This window comes from Homarus americanus, unplaced genomic scaffold (genome assembly GCF_018991925.1).
Source record: "Homarus americanus isolate GMGI-L3 unplaced genomic scaffold, GMGI_Hamer_2.0 scaffold23598, whole genome shotgun sequence".
NCBI classification, from domain to species: Eukaryota; Metazoa; Arthropoda; class Malacostraca; order Decapoda; family Nephropidae; genus Homarus; species Homarus americanus.
The window spans coordinates 1,054,621-1,078,100 of record NW_024731054.1 but is presented as its reverse complement, the minus strand read 5'-3'; the positions used below and the strand labels follow the sequence as shown (position 1 = coordinate 1,078,100).

The 23,480-nt window shown below is 34.6% G+C and overlaps 1 protein-coding gene across 14 annotated transcripts in view; it reads right to left on the bottom strand.

Moving 5' to 3' along the window:
• Window positions 1–23,480, bottom strand: part of LOC121867464 (activated Cdc42 kinase-like) — a 106,851-nt gene that overhangs the window by 4,514 nt on the left and 78,857 nt on the right. For 11 of the 14 annotated variants that reach the window (XM_042367380.1, XM_042367384.1, XM_042367389.1 and 8 more), the window contains 14 exons: window positions 23,137–23,285; window positions 22,016–22,156; window positions 21,613–21,772; window positions 21,234–21,350; window positions 20,833–20,951; window positions 19,409–19,542; window positions 18,632–18,807; window positions 16,182–16,301; window positions 13,717–13,863; window positions 12,800–13,045; window positions 11,184–11,374; window positions 10,279–10,354; window positions 3,739–4,556; window positions 2,646–2,997 (listed from right to left, as the gene is read on the bottom strand). In XM_042367380.1, coding sequence (XP_042223314.1) covers window positions 2,646–2,997; window positions 3,739–4,556; window positions 10,279–10,354; window positions 11,184–11,374; window positions 12,800–13,045; window positions 13,717–13,863; window positions 16,182–16,301; window positions 18,632–18,807; window positions 19,409–19,542; window positions 20,833–20,951; window positions 21,234–21,350; window positions 21,613–21,772; window positions 22,016–22,156; window positions 23,137–23,285 — 2,946 coding nt within the window. Of the gene's footprint in view, window positions 1–142; window positions 1,185–2,645; window positions 2,998–3,738; window positions 4,557–10,278; window positions 10,355–11,183; window positions 11,375–12,799; window positions 13,046–13,716; window positions 13,864–16,181; window positions 16,302–18,631; window positions 18,808–19,408; window positions 19,543–20,832; window positions 20,952–21,233; window positions 21,351–21,612; window positions 21,773–22,015; window positions 22,157–23,136; window positions 23,286–23,480 lie in introns of those variants that run through there. The other 3 variants (XM_042367393.1, XM_042367391.1, XM_042367392.1) reach the window with 3 other exon arrangements.

Sequence of the window (23,480 nt, the reverse complement as noted above, 5' to 3'; positions counted from 1 at the left end):
AGTAACTGAGTGGAAAAGAAAACACCACTTTCTGCTCATAAACAGCTCATAAAAGTGATATTAGAAGAAATTGGGTGAAAAAGTTGTGAAGAAGTAATGATATAATACCCCATAACAGTAAGGTCATAGATTAAATACTAAATAGGTAATCATCTTTACGTGGCAAGTCTGGATTCTATAAATACATAAAATGTCGATGGAATCAAGTCAGAATGAAAAAAAAAATCATCTGCTGTACATTTATGGACAAGGTCGCAAAACGAAGCAAAATATGCTTGGTAAGTGAACGCAAACGACCAGATGATGTTATCAAAGGATACCTTTTTTAAAGGTTCAAGCACAGATTTTGTCTGTAAATTTCAAAAACTGAAGAGAGAGGTCTACTACTTCATATGCAAGACAGCCACACCTAACATTCAAGCTCACCTGTTAAACCTCCCAAAACCAAAATTTATAGATATTTTCTAACAGAGGCACCTTAACTTAATTTTATATGGGAACTTTCAGGTGATAAGAGAGGGTGGCAAACCCTTGACATGTTAATATCCACTGAGGCTTGGGTAAAGGACAGGGTTTTTTTTCTGTGTCAATATATTGTAGATAAGAAGCAACAGGCATCCACAAAAGCCATAATTAAAACTTAGTATTAGGTAGAACATGGTTTGAACCCTCAAGACCAGGGATGTACTATGATATATTACCAGTTCAATGGGCTAATAATCAGAAAATGTGTTGAATGTAATAAAGTCAACTGATTTCCAAATTATTAACAATGTACAGTACAGAACTTCACTTTGAAGAAAAATGTACATAAAATGAAAGGAAAGCGGTAAGACAATGAGTTACATACCTACACAGATTTGCTCATAATGTAACTGGCTCATGCTGTATACAAAATGAACTCATAGCCTAAATTTCTAGAAAAGTTGTTCATACATTCTACCATATTTTTTATAGCTGTAATATTTCAATGTTCAATTGCACAGATCTTTATTTTTATCTATAACTAACTTTGACAAATTTGTGTTTAATATCTATACAAACAAAATACAAATATACCATGAATGCTTCCTGCATATTTAAAATCAAACTTATTTTTCAATGTCTGCAGAACACTATCAGTTCCTGTCAAATTTTATTATGCAATTTTAGTATCACCTGAAGATTAGACACCCTAAACATACCTGGAGGAGTTAGGTTATATTAGCATTAGGGTAGTTGATCACAGGTGTATATATATTTATATAGCCGGAACAATTGGTGCAAAGCACTTCTGGGAATGAGAGATTTCCGGGTGACGAGACGACTCTCTCAAATCCGGAAAAAATCCCTCATCCCCGGAATTTTCCAGAATTTTCGGGGTCACGGAAAAATTTTCTTGGAAGTTCCAGAAATTATTTCCATATTATCATAACAAATATGATAATAAGAATATTAGGAATAATATATGAAAAGAGAAATCAATGAAGATTTCAATAATACGCTGGAAGACAGCCAGGGGATAAACAGACCACATAAGAGGAGGATCGAGTCAGTAAGGAAGTGTAAGGATCTAGGAACGTGTCAATGGAGGATGCTGGGGAAATTACAAGACAGCACACAATGATGAATAGCTGTATAACAGAAAGGAAAAGTAGATGAAAATGATAATTCAAGCAACAAATCAACTTCATAAGCAAGTAAATAAACGCACAGTGTTTAAGTAATGCCCAAGTCTTGCTTGATTCATTGTTACAATCAAAGATCTTTTTTCTATATTTTTCTTCTACAATATACTGACCATTCACCTTCAGAGGCTCAGTGCACCAGTTCTATCTCATTACGCAGGAAAAGGAAGATGGTTAATAGAAAGACAGATGTACTGTACGGCATTATTTTTTGTTGTAAATATGTGAATTTGTATTTTGGATAGGTTTCACTTGAACACATACTAATAAGTTGTAACTTCATATTGTTTCCTCCAGGCGACTTTCATGAAAGCCATCTCACCAGTTTTCTCTCTCATACACCCGCAAATAAATTGTGCCAACAGTCAGCCTTCCCACATTTAAAGCAAGAATTTTTCAAACATTCATATCACCAAGCAATTTTAGCTTCATATACAGTACCTAATACAAAATATTTTTAGATGAATTTTGCATAGAAATCTGGCAATACATAAATGTTGCAGCTGCCTTCTGCTTGAACTGAGAAATAAAGCAATGAAAGTACTGTATAATTTAAGAAGATTGTTTGAGAACTAGTGAATCACATATAATGGGGATGATAAAAGCATACAAAAACGATTACATCTAATTTGTTAACTTTAAATATCAAAGAGTATTCTGTGTTACAGCACTGAGAATATACACACAAACTGTAATCACAACAGAGATAAAGGAAGCCACAAGAGGAACAAGATCAAGAACAAAAATATGGAAGAGGAGGAGGGGAGTGGATGAGGAGGAGGAAAAATGTAATCAAAACTGATAATACATAAACCTCATTTTTAAACTGTATTTAAGGACAAAATCTAAAATCATTGATTGTATTTGACAAATTAAATAATTGATATTATTTTATTCATTCTTATGAATCAATGACTCAGGCTAAAGTATAAACTGCTTCAATATGAATATTAAATTTTAACAAGATTTTACACAAACCTCATTTTTCAGAACTTTTTGCATGATGTGGACCTCATCAGATTGGGTGCCCCGTGCTGGTCCCTGAGTTCGTCTGGAGTTAGGGCGGTCCATGGCAAAGTCCAGGAGGTCCTCACATGACACATGATCTCCAGATTGATATAATGATCCACTTCCCCCTCCTGGCCCCTCCCCAAAGCCATTAGTAGTTATGTGATGGTCAGAAGAGTTAGTGAATGACTCCGGGTTAGGAAAGGGCGGGGGTAAAGGTCCTACAGGTGAAACACACTGATCTTCTTCCTGTATGTCATCCAAAGCATCCATCTCACTGGCCACTTGACTCTCAAAGCTGTCATCCAGGGCACTTGGGCTTCTGTTACAAGAAATTACATGATGAAACTGAAGTGGGGGTTCTGGTACTGTACATTAGATTACAAGATGAAACAAGTTTTTCAACATTAACAAGTTACAAATGTGCTTGTCAATCCACAACACATTGGTACTGCAGTTACTTTGAGCATGTTAAAAAACAAATAAACTAACATAATGTAATACTGTACTTAAAACAAACATGTGGCATACCAAAGATTCATACTGTTATATTTTTTTACATACCTGTACACTGATACAAGTACAGTACCTTGTTTCTAAACAACAATAATTTAGGTAATTTCAAAAATTTTCATTATCCGGTACAGTACATATCATAAAGACAATCACTTGTCTATGAAAAAGAATACATATGAAGCACCGTCTAATGATGTCATGATTTATTCAACTTCTTAAAAATACCTAGAATGTGACACTATAAATGATATAATATTCTATAAAGACATTCAGTAATAATTTTTCTTGGAATAACAGTTTGAATAAATTACATGTTTTTCCTCTCTAATTAATAAGCTTAGATTTCCATTATCATAAGACCCGAACATGAAAATTTAAAGAATGTAATAGCAAAGATAAGGAGAATCTAAAAACAAATGTCATAATAGGAAACAAGTTTTTGTATGTTGAACCTATATTTAACAGTTTCATTTAAGTCTGAGTACTGTACTGTTCAGCACTATGTAGTCCGTTAGGATTTTATGGTTGTTGAACATACTGTACTCACGTGAATAATCTGGGAGGCTTAGCTGGTGGTAGTCTTGGTCCAGGAGAGATTGTGCCATCATCACTAGTAAATCCATCAACAGCAGGTGACCCAGATGCTGTGGTAGCTGCTGTTGTACTATGAGACTCAAGTTGAGGATTATGCGTGTGTTGAATGACGAGACGGCCGCTGGTGTGCTCTGACTTGTCGGACACACTTGCTAGGGCTGGGACATGACCTCCACCACGTAACAAGGAGTTAGTTACTCCCCCCGGGATGATTAGTGGGTGCTTGCGCTGATGTCTGGTTTTAGTGAGAGAAGCAACTGCTCTTGTGCGGTCTCGAGGAGGTAGCGGAAGTAAATTTATAGCATCTTGATTACTTCCATCAGGGCTAATAGGATCTGGCGTAGTGTTGGATTCCCCAGCAGATTCGTTAGTAGCTCTATATGCAGAGTTAGGTATAACTAATGGTGAAGGTTTGGGTTTCACTGGTGGTGGAACCTTACTATGTTTGAAACCCTTGGGTAATGTCTGATGGGTTGTCAGGTCTACAGTGTTATTGTTGAGTGTTGTGGTCAGTCCCTCCCTAACCCCAGCTCTCATACCATGACTTCTTTCAATTGTGCTGAAGCCTGAGCTAACGTTGTGTTTATTTCCCCTTATCTTGGGTCTAACAGTGACACCAGCACGCAACATTCGCAGTGGGTTGTGTTCTGCAGGTTCTGGCTCACTTACAGGTGGCTCAGGTTCACTGCGGTAAGGCAGAGGCTCATAATCCAGTCCTGGCCGTTCCACCAATGAGTTGTACACTTCTTTGGCCTCCTCTGATATGCTTGACTGTGTTGGGGCAAACAAAAAACAAATAGGCTAACATAAAAAAAACAAAGAAAAATAACTTCAGAGCACTGTATAAACAGTAATAATGTTAAAAGGTTGAAGTAAATAAAAAGCAAAATTTATGTCTACTATTCTACAAAGTTAAAAAAAGGCAAACTTACTCTACTGCAGACATATATGACATGCAAAAGTTGATATGCATCCTGAAAATTTCCAGTCTATAGAAAACCACACCAGAGCAACAGTTTACTGTACTCGGAAAACTCCGCTTCACATCCCTTTATCTTATGAGAGCTCATGAAATCCATAAATGTGCATCTTTCTCAATATATGGTTAATTTCAACAATACTAAAACTGACACACATACATATTCATTGCTTATGAATTAATAAAGGAAATTCACAAGTTAGAAAGATTCACTTCAGCATCAATATACAGTCAAGATATACATATACAGTACTGTACTGATATCCTAGAGGCATTTTTTCTTATCCTGATTACTCTCTTATACAAATATCCTTCAAGCTAAAGTACAAACGCTACAATTCACTTTATATATATATATATATATATATATATATATATATATATATATATATATATATATATATATATATATATATATATATATATATATATATATATATATATATACACATACATACATACATACATACATATATATATATATATATATATATATATATATATATATATATATATATATATATATATATATATATATATATATATATATATATATATATATATATATATATATATATATATATATATATATATATATATATATATATATATACACACACACACACACACACACACACACACACACACACACACACACAACTGCTCCTCAACTTTCGAGGGGGTTAGGGAACCAAATTCAGGTCGTAAGTCGTATTGGTCTAAGTCGAAAATGCTTAAATAATACATAGAAAATCTAAAATGGGTGTCTCTTTTTCTTCTCAGCACCACAAAACTCTCACTTTTAAGCTCGCCAGCCATTTTAAAGTGAATTACAAACGAAAATTTTGTCAGTACACAGCGCAATCACTAACGTTGGGACTCGAAAATATGTAATTTGACAAAATTTTGGTACGACTGAGGCAGTCGTATGTCCGGGTGGTCGGAGGTCGAGTATGTCGTCAGTCGAGGAGTAGCTGTATATAAAATTATGAATTTCATGGAAAATTTACCCAAATTGTAAAAGCTTTCGGTAACTGGCACAAGGGTCACATTAATTCTTGATAGTTTGATATACGCATTGATTATTATATACTTTTCATAACTCTTGCTTGTGATTTAATCAGTTTGATGACTAGTGCAAAATTTAGTCTTACTCTTATATTTGATATAACTGCACGAAATTAAAGATTCTAAATTTTTTCACATGTTATAACACATTTCCTAGATCAAGTGAGGGTGGTACTAGCAGGCTAGAACTACTAAAGCAGTGGTAGAGATACGTTAAAAAAAATAAATCCATGGCTTCATTTCCCGTTAGTCACATCCTTCAAGTTTACAGTAACACTACGTATCCAAAATCAAACTAGCCAAATAGATTCAATCACTGACATAATAGATGTTACATATACTGTATACTGATGAATTAATATCAAGCAACAAATACAAATATTTACAGGCGAATAGCACACCAGTCTTAAAGATACAGGAGGTCCCCACTTATCTATGTACTCTGGGGACAAAGGCCAAAAACTAATCAAGGTCAAACAAACATTCTAATAGAGGTAATTCTCATTACACACTCCTGCTACACAATGTTCATATACTACAGTATATGAAATTCATAAATGATTGAACACTTTACAGTACATTACGCATTTTCATTGATTCAAATTTTTTGTCTTAAATTTCAAAACCAGTGCCCAAGCTACTGTGGACTACAGCACTCACTCTGGTACAACCTGTGCCATTCTACCAATTAGGGTTCACTACACAGGTACTCATTACCTGGTCACCTGCCCCCTCCCCTCCCTCCTTCATTCTCTTGTTTCTCTCTCTCCTGTTCCATCTCTCACCCTCTCTATTTTTACTATTTTGCAGGGTAGTATCACAATTCCTTTGCAAATACTTACTGTACAATATAAGGAAGTTTATGCAATGACATAGTGGTTTGTGAATAAAAGAGAACTCAACAGGACTTGGTATGAGATGAGGTGTTGCCATTGTCCTCATTTAGTTTTTTTTTTGTCTAACATGATTGGTAAAAAAAGAAGAAAAAAAGAGAAAAAACAGTTTATAATATTTTCAAGAGATAAAATATTTAAATTAGCGTACACTATGCTGGTTCTGGTACAATCAGTCAATCTTTCATCCAAACTGAGAGAGCATTCCCCATATTCTCCAGTAATAAACTTTAGACCTACTAATATTTGTGGCACTAAGGGGTGTAACACAGGCTGTGCATATTAGCAGTGCCCAGAAGCCCAAATTAGGAATTGAACATATAATTTTTCAGCAAGATAATATTTTAAGAGGAAAATACTCAGAGAGCAATTTTGTTAGGTGCTGCATGACCCCTGCCCCCCACATGTTTAACCAGTGAGGTGATGGGGGAGAGAGTGTGAGTGTGTGTGTGTGTGTGCACGCGCTTGACCTTTCTATTCCCACAATGACCTGACCTGCTAAAAAAGCCCAGGTGCATGTTACAGCCTCACTGATGTCACAGCTGATCCCCCTATTTCTATTGGTCTGTTCTCACAATGATCTAACCTGAAAATCTGTATAAAAGCTCCCACTGATTCTGTGTAAGCAGAGTTATGCTACAAATTGAAGTGACAACATCAACATGAATAAGAAGCAAGGAAACTTGACTGGGTTCTTCAAACGTCACTGGATGGAGAAGGGTAAAGGTATTTAGAGGGACACAAGTGATGTGTGAGTTTACACACACAATAAGTAATAAAAATATAAGGGCAAGTAAATATCAATAGTCACTTGTCCAAGACAAGTGGATATTGCACATAATCTGCTCAGCCTCGTCAAACACATTGATCACTGGCCCTAATCTTCTCTGCATTACCTCAAAAACTGTGGATCTTATAACAGTGGAAGGCAAGCCTAGAATGACACCAATGTGAATAGCTCACTCACAATCATCAAACTGACTTTAAAACCTTCAATTTTTACCCAAGGAAACTGTTTTCCTGGTTTTCATTGTGATAGTCACTGCACTGTAACTTGCTGAGCATTTTTGGGGCATGATGATAGGCTAGATTAGCTCAAAAGTATAACATCCTGTAGAATCATGCATATTTCTGCAATGCACAAAAATGTACACAATGCTGCAGCCACACTGAGGTGGAAAACTTCCCTGGGTCCTTTATACAGTCCTATGCAACACAAAGTAGTTAACTGTATCAGGTGATAGCGAAGGATACTCTAAACAAAACATAGTGGCAATAAACAGACACCTTCCCAAATTCATTATTGGCTCAAAAATAAAACAACACAAAACAGGGTTACTATAAATGGGGACCCCCTTGTATAAATTGGACCAATGCACTATTTTACAATGTCAACTCTAGTTCAACCATTTTGGGTGTTTTGCTTATTTTCATGGAATCCATCCTTATATCTTGTTTCAGCTTTCAGTGAGCACTAAACACCACGTACTTTTCATACAGCAAACAATATACCTTTGTATGTGAGTGTTTATGTGGACTGAGGTGTATGCATTAACTTATATGGCTTATTCATACAGCTTAGTACAGTATATACATATTATCTCAAGAAATATGAGGAAAATACTGGGATATCTTTCCTTTCTAAAGATGTCAACTGATTCTTATTAAAGACTATGTTCCAGCATGATACTGTACAACACTACAATGCAAGTTATCATGCGATACAAGATTACAAATATAAGTAATTTTCAAGCAACTGCTACAAATACAGAAAGATTAATGCTATGTCATGCAATAAAATATCTAAACCCAAGAAAATTACAAGCATAATGTTAATTCTGAGTTAAGAAAATAGGACAATCCACCAACATATCAAACATTTTCTATGTCTTCATCGATCAACTGCAAAGAAAAGAAAAAGGGAAAACCATGATAAAATGTGGGTCAGGTGTTAGTTGTGTTAGTGATATTACAGGGTACAGTACTGCATTTCTAATATCCTATTGTTTATCCATTTATTGACAATAGTAAAAAAATCAATAAACAATTAGTAAATACAATTGATATAAAATCAAATACAGTATACAAAGTATAATTTTCTCTGAACAAAATTGATAATGAATAAAAACAAATATGATATTATCTAATTAACAGAAAGTTTGTGAATAAAAGAGAAGTGTAAAATATTGCTTTCTTAATTTTTATCCTTAGTGTGCTATTTTCTGCTCATACAGTAATGATGCAAATACTTGAGATACACTAAGGATTGTTTATGGTGTTTTAGCTAATGCTACATGAAGATGTTGTAAAAAGTGAACCATTAAAATATGAGAACTATGGAGAGGCTCTCAAGGGGCAAGGAATAAGTAGTTATTAAGCAAAGTGAGGATGACTAAGACAATGAAATATATAGGTCAGTGGCTGCAAGACCATGATGTATTTCTGGAAGTCTAGCAGATTACGGAGTATAATTTCAATGTGAAATTGGGCAGAAAAATAAGTACAGTAACAGAGAGTAATGCTAGGGTAACAACTTGGAACAAACTAATCTATGATCTAAACAAATTAGGAGCATCTCCAAAGTCAGGAGTTTGAAGGAGATTGACCCGCCAAAGTTACCAACAAAAAAGAGCACACCGATGCCAGATAAAAATTACAACTTTAAATAGAAATATGATTTATATTTAATATACCTGTATATAATCATAGGACTTTTTTCTATTAACTATAACTGTAATTTATGCAACTCATAGGTGAAGAAAATTAAAAATTTGTGACTAAGATATTTACCCTGAGATGTATTGAACACCTTGCAGGCATATTCTCCCAACTTCAATTCCCAATCAAGTACAGTCCAAAGAAATTAATTTGTATCATAAAATTAGCTAACACCCCCCCTCCCCCCAGAAAATTATATATAGTCAACTTGAGTGTGACAGTACATAATGCAGAGTATAAGTCCAGAAGCAGGAAAGAACATCCCAAGAGGTGCTAATCATGCCCAGTCAACAGAACTTGGACTGCTGGAAGCCATACACCCCTCTTTGTGTACATTATGGATGGGGATGGAACAAGCTGCAATTATTGTTTAACTCAGAGATACTCTTCAAATACAGTGTCATATATTAAGAGTACCGTATATTATATATATTTGGCTATGGGAATCTCACTCAGCTATACCCAATAAATTTTTACTAATCTATTAATATTGTTTTTGTGCAACAAATTCTTAAATAATGTGTAACCATTTAAGAAATATAAAAGAAGCACCAGTTTGCAATGAGATGTCCCACCTGATCTCCTATTTGTTGATGGTATGTACAAGTTTGTAGTAATGTACATTCATCTTTTATATTACTCATCACACATCTCTTAATCATACATCAATTATACTTCTCTTACCAAGGATACCTGGAGTGTACTGTACTTAAAAAAATATCTCGTGATAAACATCAATAACTCAAATTTGTTAGTACAGTATATTAAATACAATAGAAATTCTCTTGGTTGGATTAGCCTTATAACAGACCATGAGATAAGCATGCAAACTTACTTGTATATCTGGTATTGAAGCTGCTTCTGCACTGAAGTGTCTTCTCTCAGGTTTTGGGCTACCTTTGGATGAGAATCTGTACCAACAGGGCAAGTAATTATACAAGTTATTGTCTTAAAATCAAAATCATGCATTTGTTGATAAAAGACATGAAATTTTTTTTTAACAAAAACAATATATATAACAACAATAATAATACAGGTATCCTTCATTTAACGTTCACTCACTTAGAGATAAAAAATTTTTAACAACCTTTCTTGTTTAACGATTGGTCAAAATTTTGTTTTGCGATGTTCAACTCGCTGGGAAAACTCATGAGGGAAGTCGGAAAAACTGGGGATTCTGTGCTCTAAGTGTGCATCAATCCAATACTGGAATACCTCACTATTTGCAGCCCCACCTATCAACAAATGATATTTTAACACCTCTATTTGATATTCACAAAGAATACCCTGATTATAATTATTAGCAAATGAAAAATTATGATACCCACAGCAATATTTAAAACAATAACAACAAATGAAAAGAGGGTCTGTGTTTGATCTTAGCTCTGACCACATAACAATATAGCAGGAAAGAGCTGGTAACAAAATATTCTCCCAAGATTAAAGGGGAGGAATGATTGACAGACAGTTTGTAAAACATCCACCTTCAAGTAATATAGATCCATAATCTCAACAGAAATATTGTGAAAAATCAAATTCATGATCTAAGCAAGTATGAACTAACACACTAGTGCTGAGTCTCCAGCAAAATACTACAGGTTCATATTTTTTAGAAAACTTAAAATAACTACAGGGTACTCATATGCTGAGAAGTAGTCAACAAGAAAAATAACAGCAGAATAATGCGAGACTATATAATATTACCTTGAATATGCCAAATATCTTAGATAAATTACTTACTTGAAAGAGAATCGTGATCCACCATGTTTAGTCGGGGAAGATGGGGTGATGGGAGAGTCTGGTGCACCCTCAGAGTCTGCTGAGCTCTCATGGTTGCAGTCCAGCTCTAGCATACTTTTAGATGCAAGTTCATTGGCCATTGCTATCGCTGAGTCCAATGTGCGCTGATCAGCTGCCGAGATGGGCTTCACCTACATCAATAGAAAATTTTGTTTAGGTACAGGAATAATATAGTAATTTTAGTATTGTACTTAAAAACAAAAACAAAAAATACAGTAAAGCCCAAATTTTGACAATCTGATCTGTGATGAGTGATATATAAAACTCTTATAAATTTACTACCCATTTGAGTCAAAGGATATATGGAGGATGGTACAGTTGCGGAAATGTGTTCCTATCCCCCATGGTAACCGTGTTTCCAAACAGCCAATCAAGTCCGTCGTTACATGACCAATACCCATTCATTCATAAACAGTGATACTACTACTGCAAAGTTGCCATGTGGAGACACAGGTTACCACAGGGGGTGTAGGAACTTATTTTCACAACTATACAAATCTTCCTACTGTACTGTATGCTGTAAAATTCTGGGTTACCAAAGGGCTGCACCGAGGGTTAGTATAGTAGTGAAGTGTATGGGGTACTTGGAATGGTTGACAAGGCAAAGGTGTAATGTGGTGAGCAGTGAAATGAGTTAAATTCTTTGAGATGGTATTGGCATGTTAAATGAGATGCACAAGGATAAGATAGTTACAGGAAATGATGGTACACAGGCAATGTAGAACCGTGCTGGGTAGACAGAAACACCATGAAACAATGCATAGAGGCGAGAATATGGGAGAGGAGATAAGGAATAATGAAGGCATCCTGGAGATTCAGTTGTGGCCATTCATTAGGGCAGGAGTTCTCTACCTGGTGCTCACTTAAGCTAACTAACCTAAATATCTTGTAGACCGCACGCTACAGTATCACCGTTTTTTGAGCGACTGTACATAACAAAAACCGGAAAATATAAACCACTAAAGCTACTGTGCAACTTACAAGATATTTGTTTATGAGACTGGGGATGAGATAAGTCATTATATAAAAATCCTGAAATTAACAAGGGAGTGTTGAGCACAATAGGCCTGAATGATTTAAGTGCATGTAAATCTAAAGAAACATATATGAAGGTGGAAATTATATGGGTTTCATCTAGGAAAGAGGTAAAGAGCCAAAAGAAAACCAAGAATGGGTGAGAAGGGAGGGTCAACAAGGAATATGGCATGATATTAATGAACAAGGATGGAGACTTAACAGGTAGGAAAGGTTTTCTCCTTAGGGGTAATTTAATTTTTATTATTTCTAGTGTAGATCCTTTTTATCCATTACCTAACTAGATGCATTTGTCACCATATAACACATATTTATAAAAAAAAATTAAAAAGGAAAGGGAGAACCATGCTAATACATATTATGATAAAAATGGTAAATAATATGTGATAAAGTAAATGAAACCAACAATTGCACAAGAAAAAGAAAAAGAAATGTGAAGGAACTGAGTGTAACCCATACTACTGTAAAGAGGTACCTATCTGTTAAACTGGATAGTTATACCACAATAAAGTACCACTAACCATAGCCTGCCTCTTTTTTGAACCATCCTTGTTACTGAACTTTGATGCCATTTCTTTTATTTCATTTTTGACATTATGGTTCTCATTGTCTTCAAGTAGTGCCTGTGACTGATGGGTAGGGGTGAGAGGAGGTAATGAACCTGGAGGCTCCAGTGAAGATGGGCCAGATGAGGCTGAGCCACCTAACGCCTTGAATACCTCATCCATCAGACTTGGACCGAGATCAAAAGAACTGCTTCGGAATGGCTGTATGGGGTAAAAAAGGAATTACCATTTATTACTGTCAATATGATGCCTGATGTATGATATTCCTCGTCACTTTGTAATGCATTTTATGAAACTCCTGAAAGATATAAGCTGCCCTTAAAGCCATCAGTTTGTAATTAATATAAACAGCAGTACAGTGTCTTTCTTTTATTAAAGATTTCAAAGATTCCCAGCTTGCATATCATAACACAAAGTTTTTTCAAACTTGGTGATATTGGTACAAAAGAGTACAGTACAGTACATCTATTTCCTTGTGGTCCCCTCAAAAACCTTCTACATTTACAACATTGCATCACCTCCATCGTGGGCTCATTTAATACACCCAGAAAATTCTTTGACAGTTAGTCTTCCTACAAGACCATACCACATCATCATATTCTCTTATCTGAATTTTTAAAATAGTACCTAAACATTTCTAACTTCTAAATCCATTTCAAGAAAAGTTCATCTTGATAACTGTACCTGTGTACCAACAAAAGTTTTGTTCTGTTCTTAAATATAATGCTCTTAAACCAAATCACTTTAATTTTGACAAATTTAATAAAGTCAGTGTAAGACTAAAATTCCCGACCCATAAATGCAACCTTCTATAGTATACTCATGTAATATTAACATGTGAAAAAATGCCTGGTATAAGTTCACATTCCCACCTTTGGTAAAGGCTCCTCTTCATCTGAAATTTCATGATACTCATGATCAGCTTGGCGGGAACGTGTTGGACTATCCGGTTGATCTTCACTCGCGGTGTCTGACCAGTTGTGTTCTGCTGCTGGTCCAGACTTGCCCTTATCACCAACCTAAAAGACAGCAAATACACGTATAACCAATATGGATGAAACAACTACAGTATACTATACTTTTTATATTCCAACACATCACTCTCTTTTTCAGTCCTTACATATACAGTACATTATTTAAATTATCAATCACATACACATAATCAATTCAGTACTAACCACTATGTCACTCCAGCACTATAAAACTTCATAAAAAATCAACTCCTTGTCTTAATCACAGTAGACCCTCTCTAGTTCACATGCCTCTACAACTGACAGTTTGGCAAACAAGTGAATTTTGTAAACTAATGATTCTAAAATTTCAGGTATATACAATAATAATGCTTAAGCCCAAAGACCATAACCAAAAATAATTATAAACAGCACATTAAAGGTACAGTCGGGGTCAAAAGTTTCACCATGGGGAGCAAACTTTTGTCCCCGACTGTACCACTGACCCTAAGATCCCATATTCAACGTACTAAATACAAGGTTAGAAGTGGAAATAAATGTATAAAACAGCATAATTTATACTCTCCATTGAAGGAGCTGGTGAGGGCAGGTATACATATATGGTAAACCCTAGCTGAAGAACTGATTAATACCCCCGAGTGTTAGATCAGTCCTCATGCCAGAAACAGAGGCAAGTGAAGGGAGGGGAATAAGGATTGCATTAGATTGCATTTTTCTGCACATTTAGGAAGTAACATGAGAAAAAAGAGAGATAGCCACTCCAACCAAACAATACCACTTAAAGCAGGGGTTTCACTTCTTTCATAATACTCATTTAGTGACTTATGTAATCTATCTTTGTCTACCCTAAATCCAACATTTTTGAAAGAAAGATGGTAGTACTAAGATGATAAAATTACTTACACGACATGGGGTTAAATGTTGTGTGTCAGACTCGGTCTTATTCAAATTGTGTTTGAAAACAATAATACCGGTATTCATTTGTTTTTATTATTTAGTTTCTTGTCATCATGGCAACCACATAATATAGAAGGAGCAGTTTATAATGTGAAATAATATTAAGTTTTTTTATTCAGTCAACACAACAAATGTTTTATAATCTTTCCCAGAGCTTGAAAAATCACTCAAAAATTCATTCCTTTCTTTGTTAACCACATCATCACACTCTTCCCCTTTTTCATGACCTAAAGACTTTATCAAGATTTCTTTATCAGTCAAGTAAGTCTTGACATCTGTTGAACTTTTGTCACTCCAGTGCTGCACCTCATCCTCATTAATTTTATAATTGTTCTGCATTTTCTGTTGTACCCTGCAAACCCTTAGAACTTATCTCACTTAACCCTTTCGAGTGCAGTGGTGCATTTTCCTGTTTTATTCTGGTTAACGCCAGACGGTTTTATTTAGCCAAGAGAGCCCCTAAAGCCCCCAGGCCACATTTTTGCTGGCTTTGCTGCAGTGTTACCTAATTAACCTCAGTCCATGCATGTGAAATCACGAACATTCTATCTTTTAATATTGAACTTATAAAATAATCTACCATCATCAGTTCATCTTCATTGTGAAGATGCAACATTATTTATTTTTTGTATGACATTTCAAAATTTTGAATGACCCCTGGTCCATCAGTTGACATAATGACTTGACATTAGCTGGTTTAAAACACCACCTATATATTGCCGTCAGATGATACAAGGCCATTTTCTATCATATAAACAAGCGCATTTTTTATGACTGTTATAGCCTTTACCTAAAAAAAAATTCTGATAAATAAATGATAACACTGCCTGCATGGAGTACAATGCTACTTGTAACCACAAAAATAATCACTGAGATGCCAAATGGTTCTCATTCAGTCAACAGAACACTTTCTTTTGCCATGTCTCTTGGTAAGGTATTCTTACCAATAATTTGAGTTCTTTTAATTTTTCTTATTTCCTCAGCTGGTAAATGCAAACTACACTGTATGTGCATTTCCTGGGAACATAACAGGTTGGATTGTAAGTGAAATGAAAGAAAACTAACTTATTTTCAGAACTACCGATTGGCAGACAAGAGATGTTTTACGGTATATCATTTCATTATCTGTACGTACACAGTAATACTACACATACAACACCCAGGTGTATATATGTATAGCTTCAGTGTACAGAGATGTTTATAAGCAACACACACACACACACGCACGCACGCACGCACGCAAGCACGCACGCACGCACGCACACGCGCACACACACGCGCACTGTTCACTTGAAAACCAAAACTAAAAGTAGGAATACTCTATACATGGATATGGGAACCTCAGTAACAGAAAATATATTCTTCAAAGCTTTACCTTTAAAACCTATCAAAGTACTGTATTACTTTACCTTCTTCAAGAGAGGTGCTCGGTCTGACACATCTGAACTGGCTCTAGTCAATGATGTTGACTGGTCATGATCATCTGATGGCTTGTATGGTGTTACTATTTGCTTGGGAAGTTGATGGTACTGTGGATGGTAAAGGATAGGTATATTACTGACAAGGAACTGAAGTTTGTTTACTTTATGGATTACAAGTACAGTACTGTATGCTATTATCAGTGATCTATCACCAAGGACTGCACAGTGATGAGCTTTGAAATATGTGATTACAGTTCCAGACAATCAAAGATTCTTCATCTTAAATAACGTATGATAAGGTCAAGATACAGTAGTTTCAGTATTTATATTCTCTAGTAGCTATTATGAATTTAAAAGACGAAACTGAAAATTCAACTCATTTTCAACTTGCTACTGAATTTGGTAAAGCTAACAGCTGTGTATGGACGGGGTTAAAGTCATTACTGTGTTGGTTTGTATCACAGTTTGTTCAATTATGTATTGTCTCAGCCAAGTAGTGTCAACATAATCTATACAAGACATGACCGGCCTTTGGCTTTTTACATACTGTACCATGGACCATAATACCCTGTCATCCATATTTCATCCAAAAATCAATCTTAGATCTCATGACATGTGAATGTAAGTATTATCACCATAAGATAATGTAAACCATTCATCATATCATAATATTAATATATTTTTACATTAATTTCCAATATTTTACAACTTTTATTTACAAAAGTATATCAATTATAAATCCTCAGAATTCATTTAGACCTACATTCCTGAAATTATATCTTCTTTACATACTATTTAAAATATCATTAATATTAATAAAACTTGCACTAGCATCTGTTCATCATATCAGTCAGTAACATACTGTATAAAAAAGGTTACTACTGTATTCTTTGAGTAAGGTCACAACCTATAAGACTGAAAACTCACAATTGGACACCACAGAACACTCAAATTACCAGCACCATTTGTGACTTTCTGCTAAAATAATACAAACTCTTTAATCTAAATGACAAAAGAAGCTGTCTCTACCTGATCATCCCACTTCCCCCATTAACTTCTGCTGTGGATGGCAGAGTCGAGTCTAGATGTTTCAAGCTCTGGATCAAGATACAATGGATGGCATATGGTGAAGGTGAGATACACCATTACATTTCACTTATTCCACTCACCTTTTAAGAGTGATTCCTAGAGTACATGCAGGTGTTGGATAATTATTTTATCTTACTTTAAATTATGGGCTTCAATATTTTATAAAATTACAGATCAAGTATCAGCACTGACAAGATGAGTAATAATCAGTATTAGGAGCTGGTAAGTAGGTATGTATTTTAATTAACATTTCCTGGTGGCAGTGTTGTCCATCTTCTATTATCAGATATAATATAAAAATATGCCTATCATTTTGTTAGTATAAGTTCTCAAGCCAACAATTGTTAAAGTAGTTGCATGCCTGTGATTAATATACAGTAGATAGATGCAAACGTACATGTGATTCTCAATTTGTATGAAGCAAGTGATAAACTTGACTACTGAATACAGAGATCAAATTCTGAGAGTAGTTAGCTTTGATCATTAACTAAACTATGACTGAGAGGTTTGCATCATTAACCTGCCAACAGAACTCTTTCCACTTCTTGTTTCTTTAACAACTGTTACAATTAAAAGAGGTTGGTTGGTTCTTGGTTACCGAGTTGTGACATCACATCACCTAATTTAAATCTATTTTTTTTTCTTAAAAATTGTTCTCTTCATTTTTTCAGGTGAAAACTGAATACCCAGAAGAAAATAATTTTAATTTATTTAAAAAAAAGGAAAATAAAAAATGGCCATGAATTAGTTGATGTGACTTCATGGCTAACTTGGCAACCATCAACCAACCAACTTCTACAGATTGTAATAGTTGCAAAGGACTCTAAAGCAGGTCATCTGTCCTTCCTTCCTTTGATTCTTTTTTTTATTTCGTGACTATCACACTGGTTGGTGAACAACTTTGTTCACTAACTTCACAAACTAAATACATCAATTATTTTCTTTATTTTGCAAATTTGTTTGTCTCCCCCTCTCTACCTTCTCCATTATCTGTCCCTTCTTATTTCTCCGACAGCATGTACAGTACTCTCTTCTTTTAATGGCAACTGCTTTACCTTTTCTTATTATTCATCACAAAAATAAGATTCCCTTCAGGAAATCTTTCAGTATATTTTTCTACCCATAAAAAGTTTTACTAAAAATAAACCCCATCAACAATCTCTTCAAGACTTACTATAGACTGAACTTTAATTACAGTATATCGAGAATAAAATGTACGTGTCTTATTATAAACACATATTGTCTTGCTTTAAGTGTTATTGCCAACAAAAAATACCCATATCATACCTATCACCAAATCCCACTGTGGTAGGGATACTAATCTAATTAAAAACAAAACACACTATGACCTTATCAAGCTTTTTTTGAACAAATCTGCCATCCTGGACCTTATCTCCGAGGAAGGAGACATCACCAAAATATGCTCCATCCAGCCCCACATGTCCAGTGTGTTTAAAATCTCCCTGAGGTCCTGAAATCATCTCTGGCCTTAATCGTCGTCGCGAAGAATATGGATTTTTGCCATCTGTTGATTGAAAGATACAGTACAGTATTACATTAAATGATCAGTTATTACAGTCATGTTTATTTAAAAAGACTATTGTTCTCGGCGATGCTTTACAAAGATCTGTAAAGCTAATTATTCTCCTGACTGGATATATCAATACATCTTACTGATTCTTTTTAACAATGAACACAATTAATGGCTAAAATGGCCTTTAAACCGAATTGACACTTAATTTGACTACCCATGTTCTCTTGTCACCAGTTATGGGAACTTTTAACATATCAACCTGAGAATTGAGAATCTGAAAATCATGTGAAATGTAAACATCATCATGAACTACATGTTACTTCTACTAACATTGGCAGCAACTCGCTAACACTTTCCATTCGACTCGACGACTCGATATCAGATTTTGGAACCACCAAAATGTTCTAAATTATGAGGAATTCTGAATTTGGAGATAGTAATTGTAAAAGGATTATTACATTTCAAAGTGTAAACAACCTACAAGGGTTTAATGCATGTGTAAAAAGGGCAGTTTTGTTTTTTCCCACAATACTAAAAAGTATAGTAAAAATAATAATAAAACATATTGAGAAAGGTTTTAAAAATTTTTTACCTCCTCTTTGGAAAGATGATTTGTTGGACGGAATGTTGGTGCCCAGATAAGTAACAGTATTGGCAGGGCTAAAATGTCCAGTTTTGCCTGTGTTTAAGACTCCTTTCCATACTGAAGGGTTGTCCAGCATAGGTCTGAAGTAAAAAACAACCATTAGTGACTCCATATGCAAGAGTGAGTGAGGAAACGTTTGTACAATACATGTGTGTGTTTTCACATGTTTGAGTGCACAGTCTCTCTCCTCTCCCTGGTACTGTAGAGTATTCTAGATGAACATATTCCTACTCTTAAAAATTCAACTACTGACTTGACATCTGTTAAGTGACCTACTATTCCCAACCTACCTGCTATGATAGTACTGTTCCATAATTTATTTTCACTTTCTTGACATTCACCTTAAGTGCCACATAACCACACCACTTCAATGGACATGAATCTGCCATTGACCTCTTTCACCAAACATACTTTTCACCCCTTTTGTAAATGATCAACTCTCTTAACTTCTAAAATACCTTTAAAGTCATTGAATTATCTTATGCTTACTCCTGATGTTTACCTTCGATAGTTAGAAGTTTAAAATTGATACAGATTTGTTGGAGGAAAAAACCTTAATGCAAGATTCTTGTAGAGTCACGGCCAAAGTTCACTCCCTGAGGAGAAAGGAGTCACAGGATTGATTCAATGATTCTCCAAACTTACTTACTCCAACTGTCGTCTGGTGCTGATGTCCTGTTAATCTCATTTGGGGTCAAAAGAGCTTCAATTTGGGAGGGAGCAAACTTTTGATCCTGACTGTACATTCATCACAGCTCGTTTCCAATTAATAAAGCCTCACACTGCATTCCCAGCACTTCTTTAACATAATAACTAATTTTTTACTGAAAACTTGAAATTCATGACAAATTCTAAAATAATAGCAGCTCTCACTTCTGACTCTGATATATTTAACTCATTACTGGTGACTCAAAAGCAGGTGTGCATGGCACAAATAATATAATGGTAGTTCTTGTTTGTCACAAATATGCATACGTACTGTATGACAGTTTTGGTTTATCACAATTTAACCTTTATGATCAATATATTTGATGATTGCAACAGGATTAATTTTTTTTCATATTACTGGTGCAGTGAGTAATTAATTATGTATGTAAATATTTCTGTAGAAATTGCATAAACCCATAAATTTACGCTTCAGCCCTGACGTGCACTTTAAATCTGAAACGGCAGAATTTTTAGTACAGTACTGTAATAGACTTCTGAATTGGGGATTTTTAACTTTACAGGTTTTCTCTAGTATGATACATTTTAATAACGTATCCATTGTGTTAACCAAGGGATACCTGTACTCAGTTTATTGAAGATACACTTTTATTGCAGTACTGTACTGTACTCTACTACCAAAATTTAAATGTGAAGCATCTTACCTCTTATCTAAGACTGTAATGACATCTCCTACACAATACTGAAGCTTATCTCTCTTTCCTCCTGGCGTGGCAGGCGGGTCCTCACAGTCTCGTACTACTTGAACTTGTTCTGGTTTACACTGGCAATTGAAAAACAAAATTGTTTCAGAAAAAGACGTACAGTATTTACTGACAAAAGCAGACTTATGGCTGATATTTGAAAATATTTCAAAACAAAAATACAGTATATATATATTAAAACAAATTGGTCAAACAACAATCATGTGGATAGAGACATTTATCAATAAAACAATACGGTAACATTTAAACTGAAAAGCAGTGAGGAGAGTAAAAAAAAAGCTAAATGATTTTATGAAAAATATTCAATATGAGGATCTTATGACAAATACAGTACTACTCACATCTGGCAGAATATTCATAAGGTCAACAAACTTTGGCCTCTTTGCTGGATCATGTTGCCAACATTTGAGCATTATAGTGTAATACTCTTTTGGACAAGCCTCTGGCTGCTCTAACCGCTGCAAAGAGGAAACTAGCTTGAAATCTTGAAACACACTGGGTATGTAAGTTTCTTAATTTACTGACATTTTATTAAATGTAGTTAGTTAATTGGAATGTTTTGGGCAATATAATTAATACCAGCAGCAATCGTTGAATAAAAATGGAAATATCTCAGCAATGATGAAAGATTTAAGTTTCTGTTGAGTGGAGGAGAGTAATTATGACAGCTCTTGCTTGTTTGAAAAATCTGGAATACAATACATTATTTGTAAAATCTACCTGAAAATTAGGCTCATCGATGGCTTCCAAAATTTGCTGACCAGTAAGTGCAGCCCATGGTTGAAAACCATAACTGAACATTTCCCAAAGTGTTACACCAAATGCCCACACATCAGAAGCTGAAGTAAATTTCAGGTAATTAATACACTCAGGAGCACACCTGTAATAAAAGAATCAATGGTAAATTCTTATAGAGTATAGTGGTAGCTACTCGAGACAAAAATGCCACAATGAGCCATTATATGATAAAACATGTTATCACACAAATATTTCCAAATGCCTCATTACTGATAACTTAAATCTACTCACATTTTTACATATAAAATATAGATACTGAACTGTATTTGAAATACGATATTAGTATTTTAAAACAATTATTACATAGAGCTAAGTTAAAACTTACCATGCTATTGGAAGTTTCAGATTTACATTAAAATTTGTTTGGTAGTAATCTTTCCCCACACCTAAGGCTCTTGATAGCCCAAAATCTGAGATTTTAATTTTGTTTTTGGAGAAAACCAGGATATTTCTTGCTGCTAAATCTCTGGAAGAACAATTAAATAATACAATTAATACAGTACAGTAGTTTAGGATTTTTTTTTAGGAATGGATTATTGCGAAGACATTCGGGGAAAACTTCAGGTAGAATTACTCCACGCAAAACATTTCATTGTATTCTTTCCTAACATATGCAGTATTAACAGTGAATCCATAAATAAATTGTAAAGTCCATTCATATTAATCATATTATCCTAAACAAAACAACTGCACCTATACTTACTTCACTAATAATGTACAGTACATACTGTATTTTCATAGTACTGTACTGTAAGTGCATTACAATGGACAGGAGAAATCTTCAGTAATCAAGCACATGTGCCATTACTCCAGATAATTTTCAATCTAGTACAGTACATACAAATTTTGTGATTTAAAATTTACCAAATACAGTATACTCTATACAGTCAACCAAAAAATTATTGGAATTACTTTTATCAGTCTGTGGTGGAATTTTTGTGAAAAACGAAATTATCAGATATAATTTAATTAATGTTGCAGGTCATTCATGCTACTGCTTGATTGTTAACTTGTAATCCAATCCACCTCTTCACTATTCTTCTGTAAATTTCTAGGTAATGACTAATGACACCTTCATGTAATTCATTTTGATGTATTGCATTAACAAATGCTTTTATGTCTTCTGGTTTTGTGTCATCTCTATATCACCTGATAGTTTTGAAACAAGTGTGGGAATAAGGTTACACAGTTCAGGATACAAACCTCACCTGAGCTAATATATAATTGATCTTGGCTATAATGTGTAGAAAGATAACCAACTCTTTGCTCAAAGATAATACTGTACGGTACTGCACTTAATACTGTACATAAAGTACTTTTTTGCTCAGTTGTACAGTACAGTAATAGATTTTTTATGGGTGGTGCATACAATCTAATCCCAAACCTTATGTTTGAAGAATGTTAATACTTACATGCTGAAACAAAACTATATCCAATTAATCTTACCTGTGGATGAGTCTCTTGCCCTCAAGGTAGGACATACCATCACAGATCTGTATTGAGAAGTGGCAGAGGGAGGTGACTGGGAAGCTCACTCTTAATGACGGCTCCTTAATGCACTCCAGCAATGAACGCAGAGGGGCCAGCTCTGTAACCTGAATTAGTACAAATGAATAAAGTGATTAATGATTTACCTTAAATTTAATTTTGCAATATGCATTCTCTTGTGCTATACAGTATATCTTTTCTTACTCTCTCACACCTTTTACCACTACAGTACAGTAATGTATTTGTCAACCAAAAATCTCCTTTATAAAATACTGTAATCTATTTTACAAAAGATTTGAGCT